Source organism: Petaurus breviceps, unplaced genomic scaffold (genome assembly GCF_028583685.1).
Source record: "Petaurus breviceps papuanus isolate PSGF00001 unplaced genomic scaffold, PetGlider_PUasm1.0 154, whole genome shotgun sequence".
In the NCBI taxonomy this organism is placed as follows: domain Eukaryota; kingdom Metazoa; phylum Chordata; class Mammalia; order Diprotodontia; family Petauridae; genus Petaurus; species Petaurus breviceps.
Genome location: NW_027185715.1, coordinates 12,795,947 through 12,813,849, shown reverse-complemented (window position 1 = coordinate 12,813,849; position 17,903 = coordinate 12,795,947). Strand labels below are relative to the sequence as shown.

Here is a 17,903-nt window from a genome sequence, read left to right as displayed (position 1 = left end):
TCATGATTCAGAACATAGACCTGAATATTTGTGATCTGTCTGGGAAATATTTGAATCTGTACCACATGTCACCTGTGCCTATTCTGAGCCTCACCACTTTCCTGCTGAACGAAGCTACTTCTCTAATAATTTTAGGTCACTTTAAGCAGTGTTAAGATCTTGGGTCCCCAGAGATTCCCAGTTCTGTTCCTTTGATTTAGGTTTTAAGGTAGCACATGCTACTTCAGGAAAAGTAGTTCCCTTTAATCCTGGAATCTATAAAACTATTCAGTTCATATCTCTATAAGCTTTGAAGAGTTTCTGCTTCTGAAACTATAGAATACATCAAAGAGCATTGTAGGCGAGTTTTTAAGGGGGGTTCCCCTTTTTCAAGTTGTAAATGGCACTAAAGAATAAGATAGCCTTTGCCTAGCTAACTCCTCACACAGCAGAGGATGCCTTTATTCAGTCATATCAGCTCCCAGCATCAAAGCTTTCCTGCAGTCATATCAGCTCCCAGCATCCCAACTGTAGCAAGAGCCTGTCTTTAGCCAGCTGGTATCAGTGGTGCTTAGTTCCTGTTAGATTCTTAACTCTGTTGTTATTTGTCATTTCTCAATTTCTCTTCTGGCTTTTCACTACTGTCAGTTCCTGTGTTCTATCTTATGTAAGTACTTTCTCATGTTAGCTTTTCTGTTTCTTCTCAAACTGGCTTTAGAAAAAAGACCATAGTTTCTGAACTAATTTCTAATCCCTCTAATCAGGGCATACATATACACATATACATACACATACATATACACATACATACACATACATATATATCACTCAGGCAAAGAAACCATAAATTTATATTTCTATCACGTGACACAAATATTCATTATACAACTATAATTAGAATGCTATAGCAATTGTTTCATAGTCCCCAAATAGTTTTTTAATTCAGCATTTCCCAGAAGTAAACTCCTAAGTCATTGAACCAATCATAGTCCAATTCACTGCTGGGAAATAATGCATTATAGTCATCTTTAACATCGTTCAATACCTTTGCCTCTGAATTCAAGTCCTCTTAGTACTTATGTCTAAGGGCTGTTTTCTCCTAGATTCTTTGCACTGTCTATGCTACTCTTCAAGCTAAATTTCTGTTTCTTCCACAAATATCATTTTCCCCTGACCCTTTCAGTAAATAAAATGAACATATAAGAAAGGGCTAATTTCATGTGTGTGTGTATGTTCATGGTGTATACATATATGCATATATTAGGCATGTGTTTAGATAGAAGTATGTTTATGTAGTAGAAAATGTTTCTTTGTAACATTTTAAATTAGTAAGAATCATGGTTTTGACTTAGTTCAAAGTAGCATTCTGGAAAAATAATCATAAGATTATCATATCATTTAAAATGGAATAGCAAATACTGTAAAGCATTATTAAATATGAGACATACCATAGTAGAAGAAGTATCTTGCCTTTTAAAATGAAATGTTTAACCATGTTGGAAAGCCCAGATACCTAAGAAGCAGCTATGTATGTGGTGCAGTGGATAGAGTGGATATGTCTAGAGTTAGAAAGACCTGAGTTCAAATCCAGGCTCAGACATTTAGTTTCCTCGACTGGAAACTGAGGGTGATAGTAGCACCTCCTTTATCTGATTATTATGAGGATTAAATGAGATAATATTTGTGAAGTACCTAGCACATGGTAGAGGGTTTTATTTTGTTTTGTTGCTGTTGTTGTTGTTGAGTTGGTTTGCTTTTTATTGTCTTTTTGGAGGGGGGAAGGCAGGGCATTTGGTGTTAAGTGACTTGCCTAAGGTCACACAACTAGTAAATGTTAAGTGTCTGTGATCAGATTTGAACTCAGGTCTTCCTAACTCCAAGGCCAGTGCTCTATTCACTGCACCACCTAGCTACCCCCTAGAGGTTTAATAAGTGATTATTTGGTTTGGGTTTTTTTGTTAAACATTTTAGCTAAGCCCTCACTTGTTCAACTGTATGTTATTTGAAACCTTGTAGGGTTTTAAGAATTATAAGCATTTAGTAACTGAGCAAAAGGTAAGAAGCAAAAACCCTATTGTGTTGTTTTAAAGGTCTCTAAATAAACATTTCATTTTGGTTTACTAATAAGACTACTGAGGAAAGAAGAGAGGTTAGTATGGTAAAAATGAACCTTGGACTAGCAAGCAGATTGGCTTTTTATTAAACCCCACCTCCAATATTCAGTATTTGCATAATTCTGGATGGGTCATTTAGCCTTTGTGAGCTCATTTCTAAAAAGGGCATGGTATAACCAGAGTTCTTCATAGAGTCATTAGGAGAGAGTGTTTTTTTTTTATTGACATCTCCAGTTTTTTACATCACCTTCATTTCTGAATGCTTCTCCCCTCCCCTACCCAGTCAATCATTGCTTGTAATAAAGAAGAAAAAAAGGTTGGTTAAGCAGGACTAACCAATTCTTCATTCAAGTCTGATAGTATATGCATTGTTTTCACATTCATTATCACCCACCTCTGGAAAGAAGAAACATATTTTGTCATTTCTTCTCCAGGAACAAGCTCAGTCATGATAATGGTAGCATTCAGTTTTTGTTATGATTGTTGTCATTTCTTTCTGCTTTCGTTGTTGCAATCATTGTGCTTATTCTTGTCCTGGTTCTGTTTGCTTCATTCTGCATTCATTCATATAAACTTTCCCATACTTCTGAATTCTTTGTATCATTTCTTACAGCATTATGTTCACGTGCTGTTATTTGTTTGTCCATTCCCCAATTTATGAGTGTCTGATTTGTTTCCAGTTTTTTACTCCCACAAAAAGTCCTGCTATGAATCTTTTGGCATATGTGAAATTTTTCTTTTTCCCTTTGACCTCCATACAGTCCATGCCTAGTAGCAGTATCACTGGGCAAAAAAAGGCATGAACATTTTAGTGATTTATTTTTTCATCGCGGTTCTAAATTGCTTTCCACAATGATTGGACAAATTTATAGCTCTACCAATAATAAATTAATATTATCAACATTGAGTATTCTCATTTTGGGCCATTTTTCATAGTTTGCTGCACATAAAGGGAAATCTCACAGTTGATTTAATTGGCAGTTCTCTTACTATTTGTAATTTAGAATAGCCTTCCATATGGTTGTGATTAACATTGAAATTCTTTTAAAAGTTGATTGTTCATATCCTTTAGCCACTTACTAATTGCAGAATGGCTCTTGGTCTTATCTATTTGTCTTAGTTTTGTATACATCTTGGATAACATAGTCTTATTAAAAATATTTAATGCGACAATGTTTTCCTGGTCAATAATGATGACAACAGTAATAGCTGGCATTTCTATAGTGCTCGCTATGTGCCAGTCACTATACATTTTACAGTTATCTGATTTGATCGTCACAACAACCCTGGTATGTGGGTGTTATTATTTTCCTCGTTTTACAGATGAGGAAACTGAGGCAAATATAGGTCAAATGACTTGCCTAGGGTTACATATCTAGCAAGTGTCTGAGGCTGAATTTGAGCTCAGATCTTTCTGACTCCAGCCTAGCACTCTGTCCACTATGCTACCTAGCTGCCCCAATTTCACTTCTTATTCTAGTTGCATTGATTTTGTTTGTCCAAAAGTGTCTCAGTTTAGATAATCAAAATGACTTATGTTCTCTTTTGTGATCACTCCCATCCATGTTTATTGAGAAAGACTCTTTAACTTTAGCAAGGAGATATACCTGATAATATTCATGTATTTTTTCTTAATGGTTTGTCCTTTTATATTATGGTTAAATACATTTGGAGCTTACTGTATATGGTGCAAGATGCTCCAAATGCAAATGTTGCCAATCTCCTTTCTAATTTTCCTAGGAGTTCTTATCAAATAAGGGGTTCTTCCTCCAAGAATTTTATGTTCTCAGACTTATTGAACACTGAATTATTGAGCTCAGTTATTTTTGATTCTTCCTAGTCCATTTCACTGATGTGATTTTCTTCTCTCTTTTTACCAGTGCCAAATAGTTTTGATTATCACTGCTTCATAATATGAAAGAGGAAAGTATCTTTTCACTGAGTTGTTGTAAGGATCAAATGAGATAAGGTAGGCAAAGTGCAATGCCAACCTTAAAGCCTTAAATAAATGTCAGCTATTATTATTATTCATCTATTGCAAACCTGATATTTCTGTCCTGCAATAATTAAATACGGTTGATTAAAAAAACCCTGAAATTCAGAAGCTTCCTATTCCCTATTTTGTTGTTCATTTAATGTTCTGTGTTTGTTATTAATGTGCATATACTGCAGTCTCTCCTGCAAGGTCCTGCTTAATTTGGTAGGAGATATTTGCAATTTAAATCACGGAAGAAATTGTCAGTACATTCCGACTTCCTAGGGTGTCAGCGCTCTACCGTAGTCTTTGTTCAGTAAGCCCAGCTATGTAATAAGTTAGCTCATGCAAATTAATGCATCCATCTTCATTTCTCTGCCATTCGTCCATTATGCATACATTAAGCCCCAAGGTGCACATAAAAAGATTCATTAGTCAAGTCAGGAGCACAGGTTAGCAGAAAGGAAACTCCTGAGTCATAGATTTCTTCCCCCTCCTCCCCTTTGGAAATATCTATAAATGAATTAGTAAATCCTTTTGGATTTGAGATTCTTATTGGCAGTTAACATTCCTGTGATTCAGCATATTTTAATAAAACCATGCAATATTTCAAATCTTGATTTTTGTTTCCTCTTTGCCTAGAAGGTTCCATCTTTTCTGTGCTTTTGAAGAGTCAATATCAGTAGTTTTAGGCTGGTGGATGAGTATAAGCCAGGCTACTATTCTATACATCACCTTCCTCTTCATGCATTGCCTATATGCCCTCCCTCTTCCTATGAGCAAATATTGCTGTGATGAAATATTCCAACATTCATTCACATTAAGTTATAAATCACTCCAGAGAAGTTCAATGTAATATCTCCAAAGGGTATTTGCATTTTAATAGGGATCAAACTAAGCTAAGTCTAACTGTGGAATTTCAGAGCTTATGGGGGGGGGGGGGGGGAGGCTAGAGGAAGCGTTCAAGAGAGTAATAGACTTTTATGGCCAGTGGTGCATTAGGGCTAGTTCAATAGACGGCTGATGTCACATTTTCCATAGGAGCATTTATATTTAAAAGCTGGCAAACGGTACAAATCAGGGTTTGATTTTTTTTGGATTGATTGTCTAGATTTTAAAGTGATGGCAAAATCTTAATAATGGAGATTTAATTTAAAAATGTGTCCAGAATACTTTTTTTTTCTTTTTTAGAGAACTGGTTGTTAAACATTTACCTTCCATACCCCTGTTGAATCTTGGCTCATGAGATAATGTTATAGGCAATTAGTTATTACACCTACACATACAACCAGTCTTTAATACATATGACTTTTGTTTTATGCAATAGAGCTTTTTCCCAAAAGGTAAGTATTTCCCAAAAGGCTTCATATATTTCAATTCTGGGTAACCTTTTGTTACTTTTGAGGAATGACCTATTTCTTTTGGGCAAAGCCTCCATCAAGAATCAACCCCCCACTTAGAAACAGTTTGACCACATTATATTAAATTCAATAAATTCTGACTCAGATTTTTTTTAGAGACCAATGAACATTATAAAATCTGGAAACTTTTATGAGGTTAAATGTATTTTATTAAAGTAGCTAGTTAATGAAAGAGTCAGAACTAGACCCCAAATCTTCCAGTCCTTACTTACAAACACAAATAGTCCTGGGGCCAAGGTCTTCATATCATCTGAAGAGTAGCACACATCTCTCTTCTTTCAGGGTTAACTTCTGTTTTTAGCTATGAGTGAATACATGGACCATATTTGAAAATAGGATGACTGAAATTGAAAATAGGGTGACTGAAATCTCATCTCAGTCATCATGAATTTAGAGGTAAAAAAGACCAGACAGACCGAGACCAACTAATCCAAAGGTTTTTAAATTAGGGTCCACCAACCCCCAGGGACTCAGTGGATATATTTCAGGGGGTCCATGAATACAAATGGGAAAAATAAAATTTTTATTTTCACTAACCTCTAACTGAAATCTATGTTGTCTTCCATTATTCAAAAGCATCATTCTGAGAAGGGATCCATACAGTATTCCATGACACAAAAAAGGTTAAGAATCTTTGATATAGACAAACCACCTCTTTTAACAATGAAGAAAGCAAGACCAAAGCAGTGAAGTTGGCCACTGTCATGCATTTAATTGAGATTAGAACTCCAGTGTTCTGATTCCAAAACTGCGTGCTGCTGCTTCTTATTATTGGGTTGGGTGTATGAAAGGAATTAAACCTCCAGGGGCTAAGGTACCCTGTTCTACTTTCTTTAAGCAATGGATCCCCAGATGTGATCACCTTCTTCTAAAGTATCTATGTTCCTGGAACCTACCTACGTTATACCTTTTACTCCTTAGCTTTTTTATCCTGTTGATATTCTCTCTGTCTTCTTGCTGTCGGTATTCAAAGTATTTTTTAAAGCAAACAGCAAGCAAAAAGACTCTCCCATTCTACTTTCATACCCTGGTCTAGCCCTAGTCACATGAAAACAAGCATTTCATTTAATATTCTTTCATTGCTATCTCAAAGTATTTCCTGCTGTTTGGTCAGTTTGCTTGTTCAATACACAGCTTCCCCTGGGTTTGTTTGAAAGAATGATTTGGATTCATCCTTTGTACTCATCATATAATTATTTTCTTTGATGATTAGGCCTGCTTTGCGTGGCTTAATTATTATTTTGGGGGCACTAACTAATCACCTTTGTTCTTTTTAATATCTTCTAGTTTTTCTTTTAATTCATGGTAGCCACAGAATAATCTTTTGTTATTTTGATTGGTTCCCCTTAGAATTTGAAGATATATGTGTGTGTGTGTATACACACACACATAAATATACATACATATGTATGTATATACACACATATATATGGATATATACAAACATATCTGTGAAATTTGTTCAATGATGTTATGATTTGATACATTTGACCATGATATTTCTTGGTGAAGTAAATTTGGGATTTCTGTCATCCAGTCTCTGACAACAAGGTGTGCCAAGGCGTGCACTTGATCTAATCCCTCCTTCTCTCATATTTTCTAGCAGTCTGCATCCTTAGTCATCTACCCCAAATCTTCAAACTCTCCTAATCAACTGGTTCCTTTACTATTCTTTCAAATATGCCCCAGTCTCCCCCCAACCTTAAAAACTTTCAGCTATCATCCTCTCTTTTCTCTTTCTTGGCCAAACTCCTCAATAAAGTTGTCTACACAAGTTAACTTCACTTTCTCCACTCCCCTCTCCTCTCCCTCCCCCCAACCTTTTCTCTCCTTTAACCTTTTGATGTCTGGCTTCTGACCTTATCATTCATGAAACAGCTCTTTCTAAAGTTACCATTCATTACTTAATTGCCAGATCTAATGATCTTTATCACTTCTCATCTTTCTTGACCTCTCTGGCACTTTTGGCACTACTGAGCATGCTTTCCTCTTGACTACCCTCTTCTTTCTGGATATTTTATGGCACTGTTCTCTCCTGGTTCATCTCCTACCTTTCTGGCTGTGCCTCAGTTCCATTTACTGACTCATCATACACATCATCCCCCCTAACTGTGGGTATTCCCAAAGATTCTGTCCTAGGTTCTTTTTTCCCCTCTATACTTTCAATAACTTCATCAGATCCCATGAGTTATCCCAATAGCTATCCCAGGAGCCATGCAAATGACTCCCAGATTTTTATATCTAGCCATCCTAGTCTCACCCCTGAGCTTCATTACTGGATCACCAATTTTCTGTTGCAGGTTTCAAATTAGATGTACAGAAAACACCTTAAACCCGATATGTCCAAAATGGAGCTCATTTTTCCTCATGGATTCTCCCCCTCCCATACTTCCCTATTTTTGATGAAGGCACCATTTTTACAGTCTCCAGCTTCATCCAGATCTGCTCATTCATCCTTACATCATCTAAACATTCACTTACCAATCTTGTCACATCTCCCTTCATAACATTTCTTGCACCCAACCCCTTCTCTCTCATAGCTACAACCTTAGTTCAAGCCCTAATTACTTCTCATCTAGATTATCGCAGCAGCCTACTATTTTGTCTCCCTACCTTAAATACCTCACTATTCTGATGCATCCTACACAGTGCTGATGAAAGAATTTTCCATATGGGTAGATATAATCATGTGTTTCCTTATTTGCCAACTCTAGAAAGTCCTTGTTTTCTCTAGGATAAAATATAAACTTCTTTTGTTAGTTCTTAATGACCTGTACAACCTGATCCCAACTTTCTCTTTCCAGTGTCAATGAACATTACTCCCCATCCCACACATTACAAACTAGCCAAGTTGGTCTTCTATCTGTCCCTCAGACATGCGATTTCATCTCCAGTCTGCATGCACTAACTGCTCCCCATGCATGAAATACACATCTTCCCACTGCCCAAAGTTCCTCTCTTCTCTTTATATATAGCTTAAACACCATCTTCTATATCAAACCCTTCCTGATCTCCCTTCTCATTGTGCCTCCTCTACTAAATTATAGTTAATTACTTTGTATGTATTTATTCACTTTATATATGTGCTGTATATTTCTATGTGTACTTGTTACATGTCTCCCATTAGAATTTAAACTGTTCTTTGTACTTGTACTCCTAGTGCCTAGCACAACGCTAATAGATATTTAATATGTGTTGATTATCAGTGTTCTCTGGATTCTATTGAATTTTCCATGTGCTTCCAATATTTATGGATATTTTTCTACATGGTTTCCTCAAGTAGTATGCTAAGATTTTCTTTTTCATATTTTTTCTGGGAAAAATTATAATCGTTATGTTAATATTGTTCCATTATTTTCCTTAATGCTTCATTTTCACATTCCAACTCCATATTTGTTTATCCCTTGTTCTCAAAGAGAACCATGACATTAGGAAGGTGATGTCATGACTTGCAAGTGAATTGGATGTAAGTGAGGCAGGGCTGTGCAAAGTCACTAGCCTCAGTTTTTCCTCTGGAGACATCTGGGTCCGATGGCAAGAGCTAGATCAGAATGACTGGAGATGGTCCTGGATACACGGCTCTCAGTTTGACTGAGGCAATCACAACTTTAGAGGATTTTGACTCAATTTATTTTGATATATGTTGAAGTGCCTTTTTCCTTTGACTCCTTGTTCATTTATCCTCCTTAGCCAGATTTTGTCTGCCTTAATCACTATTCTGATATTTCTGTGGTGTCCTTGCTAAAAACATATTTCTCTCCAATTCTTTTCCTTCCATAGTCAGTGATACTCTCCCCCTGGCCCAGGCTTTGTTGTAGGCTTTGTTTTACTATTTCCCCCAGATAATGAGGATGAGCCCTAGAACACTGTTACAGGGAGATACTGATTGGACAGTGGAGTTACTACAGAGCCACCAAAATATTCTTCCTAAAGTATAAGTCTGAACATGTCACCCTCCTCCAGCAAACTCTAGTGGCTATCCCTTGCCTCCAGAATCGAATAGAAAATCTTTGTTTGGCATTTAAAGCTCTTTATAACCTGACCCCTCCTACCATTCCAGTCTTCTTGCATCTTACTCCCCTTTTATTATCCAGTGACACTGGCTTCCTTGCTGTTCCTCTTATAAGACACTTCATCAGGGCAGCTAGATGGCGCAGTGAATAGAGCACAGATCCTGGAGTCAGGAGGACCTGAATTCAAATCCAACCTCAGACACTTAACACATACAAGCTGTGTGACCTTGAGCAAGCCTTGCCTTCCCCACCCCCCAAAAAAACAAACAAACAAAAAGATACTTCATCTTCCAACTCTCTGCCTTTCAGTATACTGTTCACTATGCCTTCTTTTTCTCCTTGCTTGTCTTTGTTTCTTTCTAGCCTCAGCTAAAATCTCTTTTTACAAGAAGCTTTTCCCAATCCCTCTTAATATTAGTGCCTTCCCTTTGTTGATTGTATCCAATTCATCCCGAATATATCTTGTTTATACATAGGTGCTTACATATTGCTATGATTAGATTAATGGTAGATTAGATTAAGTTGTAAGTTTCTTGAAGACAAGGGTCATTTTTGCCTTTCTTTGTACCCCCAGTGCATGGCATATAGTTGCAACACCCATGCAATATTTACCATGCCCATGATCACAATAAAGACTGTGTCTATTAGTATTGCATGATGTTTGATTGCAAAATATACCAAGCTCTCCAGATAAAGGATAGAAATGAAGCATTTATTTAGACACCTGAAAACCAAATCCCAAAACCAGTAAGCCAATTCCATCATAGTACCAAAGATATTCAAAAGCCATATTGATGCTGAGAGCCACAGCATCCTTCAGCCTTCCCACAAACCAATACAAGATCAATATTTACTCACAAACCTCTCTATCTCCTTGCCTGAGCTCCTCTGTCCCACTGTCTCTCTAGCTCTGACCAGCTTCCTGTGGCCTCTGCTTCCCTTCAGCAAACTCCTCCCACCACAGGCTCCATGGAACTACATTCAGCCTATCAGGGGGCAGAGTTTATTTTCACAGCAGGGAAGCTTCAAACTCCCCCCCCCAGGTCTATTAAGGGGCAGAGAAGATCTTCAAATTCCCATTCTCATTACAGTAGTTGGCACTAGTAAAGTGTCTACGATGATGTGACTTGATTGAATTTATTTTTTTGTTTGTTTGCTTTTTGGAGGGGGAACGTTAGGGCAGTTGGGGTTAAGTGACTTGCCCAAGGTCACAAGACTAGTTTTATGTTAAGTGTGGGGTTTGAACTCAGGTCCTCCCGACTTCAGGGCTGGCGCTCTATTCACTGCACCACCTAGCCACCCCGCTCCTTGATTGAATTCTTGGATCTCAGGATTGGTCTGATTCATAGGTCTCAATTGGTCTTGAGGATAGGATTCTATGTAGGACATGACCTAGGGAGTTCTCCACAAGTAGGGTGCCTAAAATTTCCTTTGCCTCAAGGATCTTAGGCTGCCCTGGTCTAACACATAGGCTGTGGGAAATGGTGAAAACTAGAGGCAGGTATATAACGAACGACAATGTCTCTACCCACCCTGAGAATAGGGACCCATCTAAGAAACTGCCAAGAGGTTTACTCTGAAAGATGTTGACTAGAATGACCACAAGCAAAGGCTCCCTCTGAGCCAGCACCAGGACTGTGGAAGCGAGGGGGAGGCCAAAGATGCTGTGAAGAAACAGGTTGATGAATTGGTCTTCAGTGTCTTTTTCAATTAGAATTACATGCACGACAAGTTCTTTCGCTTTTCTCCTTCCCAGCAGTGTTGAATTTTCTAGATTTAGGAGCCTCTTAAATTATTTGGTGTGGACAGGGAAAAGCTTCGCCCTAAGATACCTTTTGTTCTGCCGTTTTCCCAGGATTCCTTCTTTTAAATATTTGAAGACAACTGCTGTGTCTCACTCCCTCTTCCCCCTCCCCAATGTTCTCTTCTCCAGGCTAAACATTCTCAGTGCATTTAATTGATACTCGTACAGACCTCATTAAGGTTCCTCTAGCTTCAAAGTGTAGTATTCTATGAGTCTATGAAAGCCGTGACCAGAAGACCTAAGGTAGTTATCCAAGGATTCAGCTGCAAATCTGGCCATATCATATGTTATGTTGTGAGACATTCTGTCATCCGTGATTTGGATCACTTTTGTGATTTAAAGACAATTCTGCCTACATTCTGTGGGAAATGAAAATAAATGTCAGCAGCCAAGATGTGGGATAGGTTGTTGATAATGATATTGATCTGCAGTTTTGTTAGCCTCTATAGAGACCTGTGTCTACCAAGGGTTGCTGAAGCCATGCCTTGCTTATGTCATGGTTCAAGCAGGAGACCCCTTCCCCTGAAGGTGTTTGCATCCCTTTCCAAGCATGTCTAGAGTTAGTTACTTCAGAATCTTGTAAATCCAGCACATTGAAAGTAGCCCTTTGTGGGATTTTGTCCTCTAAAGAACCCCATTCATCCATAGTGTTATGATTCAATTCTTCCTTCCCAATTTATTTGTTGTTGTTAAGATATAGGGTTCTATAAAAAGGTCACTTGAGAGTGACAAAGAACAAAGAGAAAAAATTGTCTTTTGTGCATAAGCCAAGCCAGACTATTTATTGGCAACCCAGAGCGAACTACCCCACTGGTGCCAATTTTAATAACTTTTAATGGAATATCTGCTTCAGATTTATTCTCATGCAGATTTTTATGATGTAGACTGTGAATTGTAATGGAAGGAGCCCACAGATAGTTTTTCCTCATAAAAATGTAAGATACTTTGATGGTAGGGTAGGAAGGGTGATGAGATAAGTTGGGGAGAGTTAGTCCCTAAATACTCACACACACAGCATATGTAGTCCTACTTACATTTAATAAAAATAAATAATTTTCTTTCAACAGAGGAATTCAAAGGTTCCACAGTTGTGGAATTAATGAAGAAAGAAGGCACTACCCTAGGGCTTACAGTGTCAGGCGGAATCGACAAGGATGGCAAACCGAGAGTATCCAACCTTCGGCAAGGTGGAATCGCTGCCAGGTAACCATGGCTAGAATCATTACCCCCACCCCCCAAAAAAGAAAAAAGTTACAGTGGGTGGGCTGGCTTCAGAAATGCAAACTTCATCAAAAAGGTCACTAATAAATAAGTGACGACCACCATCTGCAAGGCAGCACATCAGAGCAGAACACAGCAGGGCATATCTCTTGAGCTCTCCCACTCCTCTCTCTCTCAAGGTGCCCCTGGGCTAAGCCAGAAGGGCCAGAGAAGTCTCCCAAAGTTATTTCAAGAGTATCCAGTTTCTCATAACTTCTAATTTTGACAAAGTTGTTCAGCAAGCCTTCAGATAAATCATTGCACCAGAAATAGGCTGCAGGTGGAGAGTGATGTTGCTTTCCTTTTGTGGGAGAAGGGGTGAGGGGGCAGGTTTGGATCATAATCAATTTAAATGGGACATCTTTAAGAATGTAAAAGTGATGTTTTAAAAAGAGATTTTAAAAAATTTAAGGCATTAAAAAGGAAAACAGATATACAGCTTGAAAATAACTATCCTAGGAATAATAGAAGACAAAAATCCAAGACCTAAAAGAAATTTTTTAAGCTCCATTTTCCCTCCTTTGATATAAGGATAGTTCTAGTGACCCTGAATTTTCAGAAAGTCACATCAGTTGTGGTTTAAAAGAGGGAAGGAGAGTTCCAGCAAGAGTTCTAATTTTTTCTTTTGGATTTTGAATTCTAAAAGGCATTGTTAGGGGAGGTAACGAGGTGCATAGTGTATAGGGCTCTAGACTTTGAGTTAAGAGGACTTGAATTCAAATACAATTTCACATATTTATTAGCTGCATTGATCACTTAACCTTTGGATGAACCAAGGTCCTTATCTATCAAATGATGACAATGTGACCTTAGCACATACCTCACAAGGTTGTCTCAAGGCTCAACAAACATAGGCAAAACGCTTTTAGTTTTGTGAATTGTTTGCAAACAGCTGGAACCTGAAACACCTGCATGTTCTGAAAATAGTAACTTTGTTCAGGTAGTCATTCATTTTAAAGCCCTCATCTTGGGGCAGCTAGGTGGCACAGTGAATAGAGCACGGGCCCTAGAGTCAAGAGAACCCGAGCTCAAATTCGACCTCAGATACTTGACACATTTACTAGCTGTGTGACCTTGGGCAAGTCACTTAACCCCAATTGCCTTGCCTTTCCCCCTCAAAAAAAGTTTGTAAATAAAATCCTCCCTTAGTAAGATACATTCTAGATGAGTGACTTATACAAAAGCCAAGGTGCTCATTGCTTCTAATGATCCATATACAGATGTAGAAACATCTTTTTTTTTGTAAACTAAAGACTCTATTTCTTATCATGCTATTCTTTCCTCTATGCTGCTTAAAGACAGATGTCTATAGGAAATAGGAGATATTATTATTAATTTCCTATCACAATGACTGGTGGAGTTCTTAGTTTATGTGAGGTGAGGGACTTAAACTTGGCCTGTAGTAAATGAATCCATTATTCACAATATTAAATGAAACACTATTATGACTTTTTTAGATGACCCTTTGTTCTTATTCTTAGCTTTAGTGTCATTGGCCTCTGTTGGCTTGTGTGTAGAGTTTGGCTAAAAGATGTAAATGTGGCTGGCTTGTAATTGTTTATAGCAAGGAGGAAGAGTGATAGGGAAAGGAAGGCATAAGCATTTATTGAGCGCCTACTGTGTCCAGGCACAGTGCTAAGCCCTTTACAAATATTATCTTATTTGAGCCTCTCAGCAGTTCTGTGAGGTAAGTACTATTATTATCCCCATTTTCCAGATGAGGAAACTGAGGCAGAGGTTAAACTTGCCCAGGATCACACAGCTAGTCAGTGCCTGAGGCTGGTTTTGAAATCAGGTCTTTCTTCCTTCAGTCCGTTGGACCCCTAGCTGTATCTAGCTGATGACCAAGCAATATGTACAAACATGGAAATGGGACAGTTGTGTAGGTGGGCATAGTAAATATAGTGTTAGACTTTAGAGTCAGGAATGCCTGAGTTCAAATCCTGCCTCAGACCCTTGTTAACTGTGTGACTTTGGGCAAGTCACTTAACATCCCATCCCAAGTCACTTAACATTTTCTTCATGTGGAAAATGGGGATAATAATCACACCTACCTCCTAGGACTGTAGTAAGGATCTAATGAGCCAATATATGTACTTTGTAAGCCTTAAAGCACTATATAAATGCTCACCATTGTTGTTATTAGACTGGGAACTCTATACAGCGTTTCATATACAGGAGTTAATATGGTTGTTTGGTTTTGCCAAGTCAGGTATCAATGCTTATACGTTTGTTAATGAAAAGAATGTTGGGGGGGAGAATAAAGTGACTCTCCTCTCCTTTCTATCATCCCCCCCTTATCCCCTTCCCGTCTACTTTCCTATAGGGTAAGATACCCAATTGAGTTGAGTGTGTAAGCCAAATCCAATGAGAGTAAGGTTGACTCTTTCCCTTTCACCTCCCTGCTCTTCCCCTCCATTGTAACAGCCTTCTCTTGCCAAGGAGGTGATATTCTAATAGTGTAGACACCACTAGCATGGAAGATATAAACAGTGTAAGAGAATGACGGCCGACAAGCACAAAATCTGTATTTTGCAGAAGCGATCAGTTGGATGTGGGCGACTACATCAAAGCTGTGAATGGGATCAACCTCACCAAATTCCGCCATGATGAGATCATCAGTCTGCTGAAGAATGTTGGGGAAAGGGTCATTCTCGAAGTGGAGTACGAGCTCCCATCCATCTGTAAGTCATCCCATTCCTGAGCAGTGTTTCCAAGGACCTCTCTTTTTAAAGCAGTTTTAAGTCCTCACCACTGTTCCCTATTATTTCAAAATGATTTTTTTTAACAGTCAGTACCTTTTTTTAAATAAAGATTAGTCCAGCCAGAAAGTAGTAATGAAATTACAGGATTACCATTCCAATAAGGATGTCTCTTAACATTTTGTGACTTAAGTGCTGCAATCAACACTAATCATTTTTCCTAAGGACCTACTATGTGTAAAGCACATGCTAGGTACTCTCTTTATAGAACAGAGGCAAGCAAGGTCAGTTCATTTCCAAGAGGTCTTTAATTGACTTTTAGGTAGCTTTTGTTAAATTATGCAGTATGAGTAGTGAGCAAAGCAGGCAAGGTCCTGGCTCCTGCTTCCTATTTAACCTGCTCCCATGTTTAGTTAAGAAGTTTAAAAGTTCATATGTTTTATTCTTCTCTTTAACCCTATGCTACTTCTCATTTCTTCCCATTGTGAAGACATTAACATGCCTCAAATTCCTAATCTATAAAAAGATGGTATTGGATTAGATTATGGGTCAGCAAACTACAACCAGAAAACCAAATCCTGGTTTTGCATGACCCCATCTAAGAATGGTTTTTACATCCATAAAAACAAAAAAAAATTAGAAATATAAAAAACAAAACATTGTTAGCTGATGTCATCCAAAAATAGGGCCATAGTCATTTTTTGGCCCCTGGGTAGATAATTTCCAAACTCCCTACTAGCTCTCAAATCACACCTTCTTGTAATTTGAACGTAGTCCCCATGTGGCCATCTAGGTCATTGGGTATGGCATTTTGATTCAGTCCAAGCTTTACAAAACAAATCCTTTTATTAAGGTGATTTGTTATATGAAGTTTGGATTCAGTCAAAGGGCTGCACTTGAGAACCTAGAGAGCCACATGTAGCCTCAAGAATATAGGTTCCCCATCCTTGACTTAGAGAGGCCCCTTTAGTGAAGTAAATGCTTTAGTCAGAAGTCAAATGACATGTTTTGGTAACCAGTTATTATATTACCATTACATGAGAGATAGGGTGCCATAGTGTATAGAGAACTGATGTCAGACCCAGGAAAACCTGGGTTCCAATACCTTCTTTGACATTTTCTCTTTGACTCTTTGGTATGACCTTATATATGATATATGATCTCACATTCTAAGACTAGAGACCGTATAAGATTTATATAAAACTATAAATTGTAGAGATGGTGCTGACCTACATTGATAGAATTTCCTTACCAAGGAATTCATTCACAAGAGACTTCCCTCCACCATTGAAAGAAGAGGTCCAGGGGCAGCCAGGTAGCACAGCGAGTAAGAGCACCGGCCCCAGTGTTGGGATAATCTGGGAATCGAATCTGGGCTCAGACACTTAGCACCCACCCAGAAATAACTGGCCGTGTAACCTTGAGCAAGTTACTTAACCCCAGTTGCTTAAAAAAAAAAAAGAAAGAAGAGGTCCCCTCCCTGTCCCTGTAATGAGTTAAAGAATCATAGAATCTGGGGTGGCTAGGTGGCGCAGTGAGTAGAGCACCAGCCCTGGAGTCAGGAGGACCTGAGTTCGGATCCAACCTCAGACATGGAGCACTTATTAACCATGTGACCCTGGGCAAGTCACTTAACCCCAACTACCCTGCCTTCCCCCTTCCAAAAAGCAAAAAATAAATCATAGAATTGCAAATTTGAATATATGTCAGAGGTCCCCTTGTCCACAACCCTTCTGCAATCTCCCTGACCTTTTGTTCTATCTAGTGAAGTCAACAAAAATTTATTAAAGACTCACTACTAGATGATAGGCACTATGTTAATCTCTGGGAATGCAAAGAAATACAAAAACACCACCCTCGACTTCAAGGAGACTTCATTCTAATAGGGCAGACAACACTGTGCATCAAAGATAAAAATATTGTCAATTGGAAGTATTCTCAGACAGAAAGCACTAGCATTGAGGGGGTCTGGAAAAGGTGGGAGAACCTCCACATCCATTGACAAAGAACCCACTACATAGAACTCCAGTTCCACTTTGGGATACTTTTATTTGAAGAGTTTTCTTCATACTCAACCAAAATCTACTTATTTGACCAATTTGTTTTAATACTTTGTGACAAAATCCTTCTAATAAGTTATCAGCCTTTCAGCATTGCAACTACTCAGTGCTGACGGAGCCACTTTGATTAGTGATAAGGACATGATCCTAAAGAGATGGACTGCCTTTCAACTACTGGTAGAAATTTCTCATGAAGTTTTCTTCAGGATAAATGTTCCCAGTGATTTGGGGCCAATTCTCATAGATGGCATGGCTTCCACTACCCAATCTTTTTCTGACACTGAAAATTCAGTGGTCCCTATTATTATGGTTTAAAATTTCATTCAAAAACCCAACTGAAATTTTGTTCAAAGTGTGCTGTTCATTATGAGGTATGTATGTGGTCCTTCTAAAGTTGCACCGATCTGAGAGAAATTATTATTTCTCTTTTATATTAATAACTAATTATTGAATTAGGACTAAGGTTTTTCCCCTTTTCTATTTCCTCATTCAGAAATCAGCCCCTGTGGGTTATTCAGTCAGCCTTTGAAGTACAAGGCTAATAATGAGAGGGAAAGCTCAAATTTGTTCAAATG

The 17,903-nt window shown here is 38.2% G+C and overlaps 1 protein-coding gene across 1 annotated transcript in view; it reads left to right on the top strand.

Moving 5' to 3' along the window:
- The window catches only part of GRIP1 (glutamate receptor interacting protein 1), a 243,127-nt gene that overhangs the window by 16,601 nt on the left and 208,623 nt on the right, over nucleotides 1-17,903 (top strand). Inside the window, exons 2-3 of the mRNA XM_069080983.1 lie at nucleotides 12,374-12,509; nucleotides 15,105-15,250. Of these exons, the coding sequence (XP_068937084.1) occupies nucleotides 12,406-12,509; nucleotides 15,105-15,250 (250 nt within the window). The 5' untranslated portion in view covers nucleotides 12,374-12,405. The remainder of the gene's footprint in view (nucleotides 1-12,373; nucleotides 12,510-15,104; nucleotides 15,251-17,903) is intronic.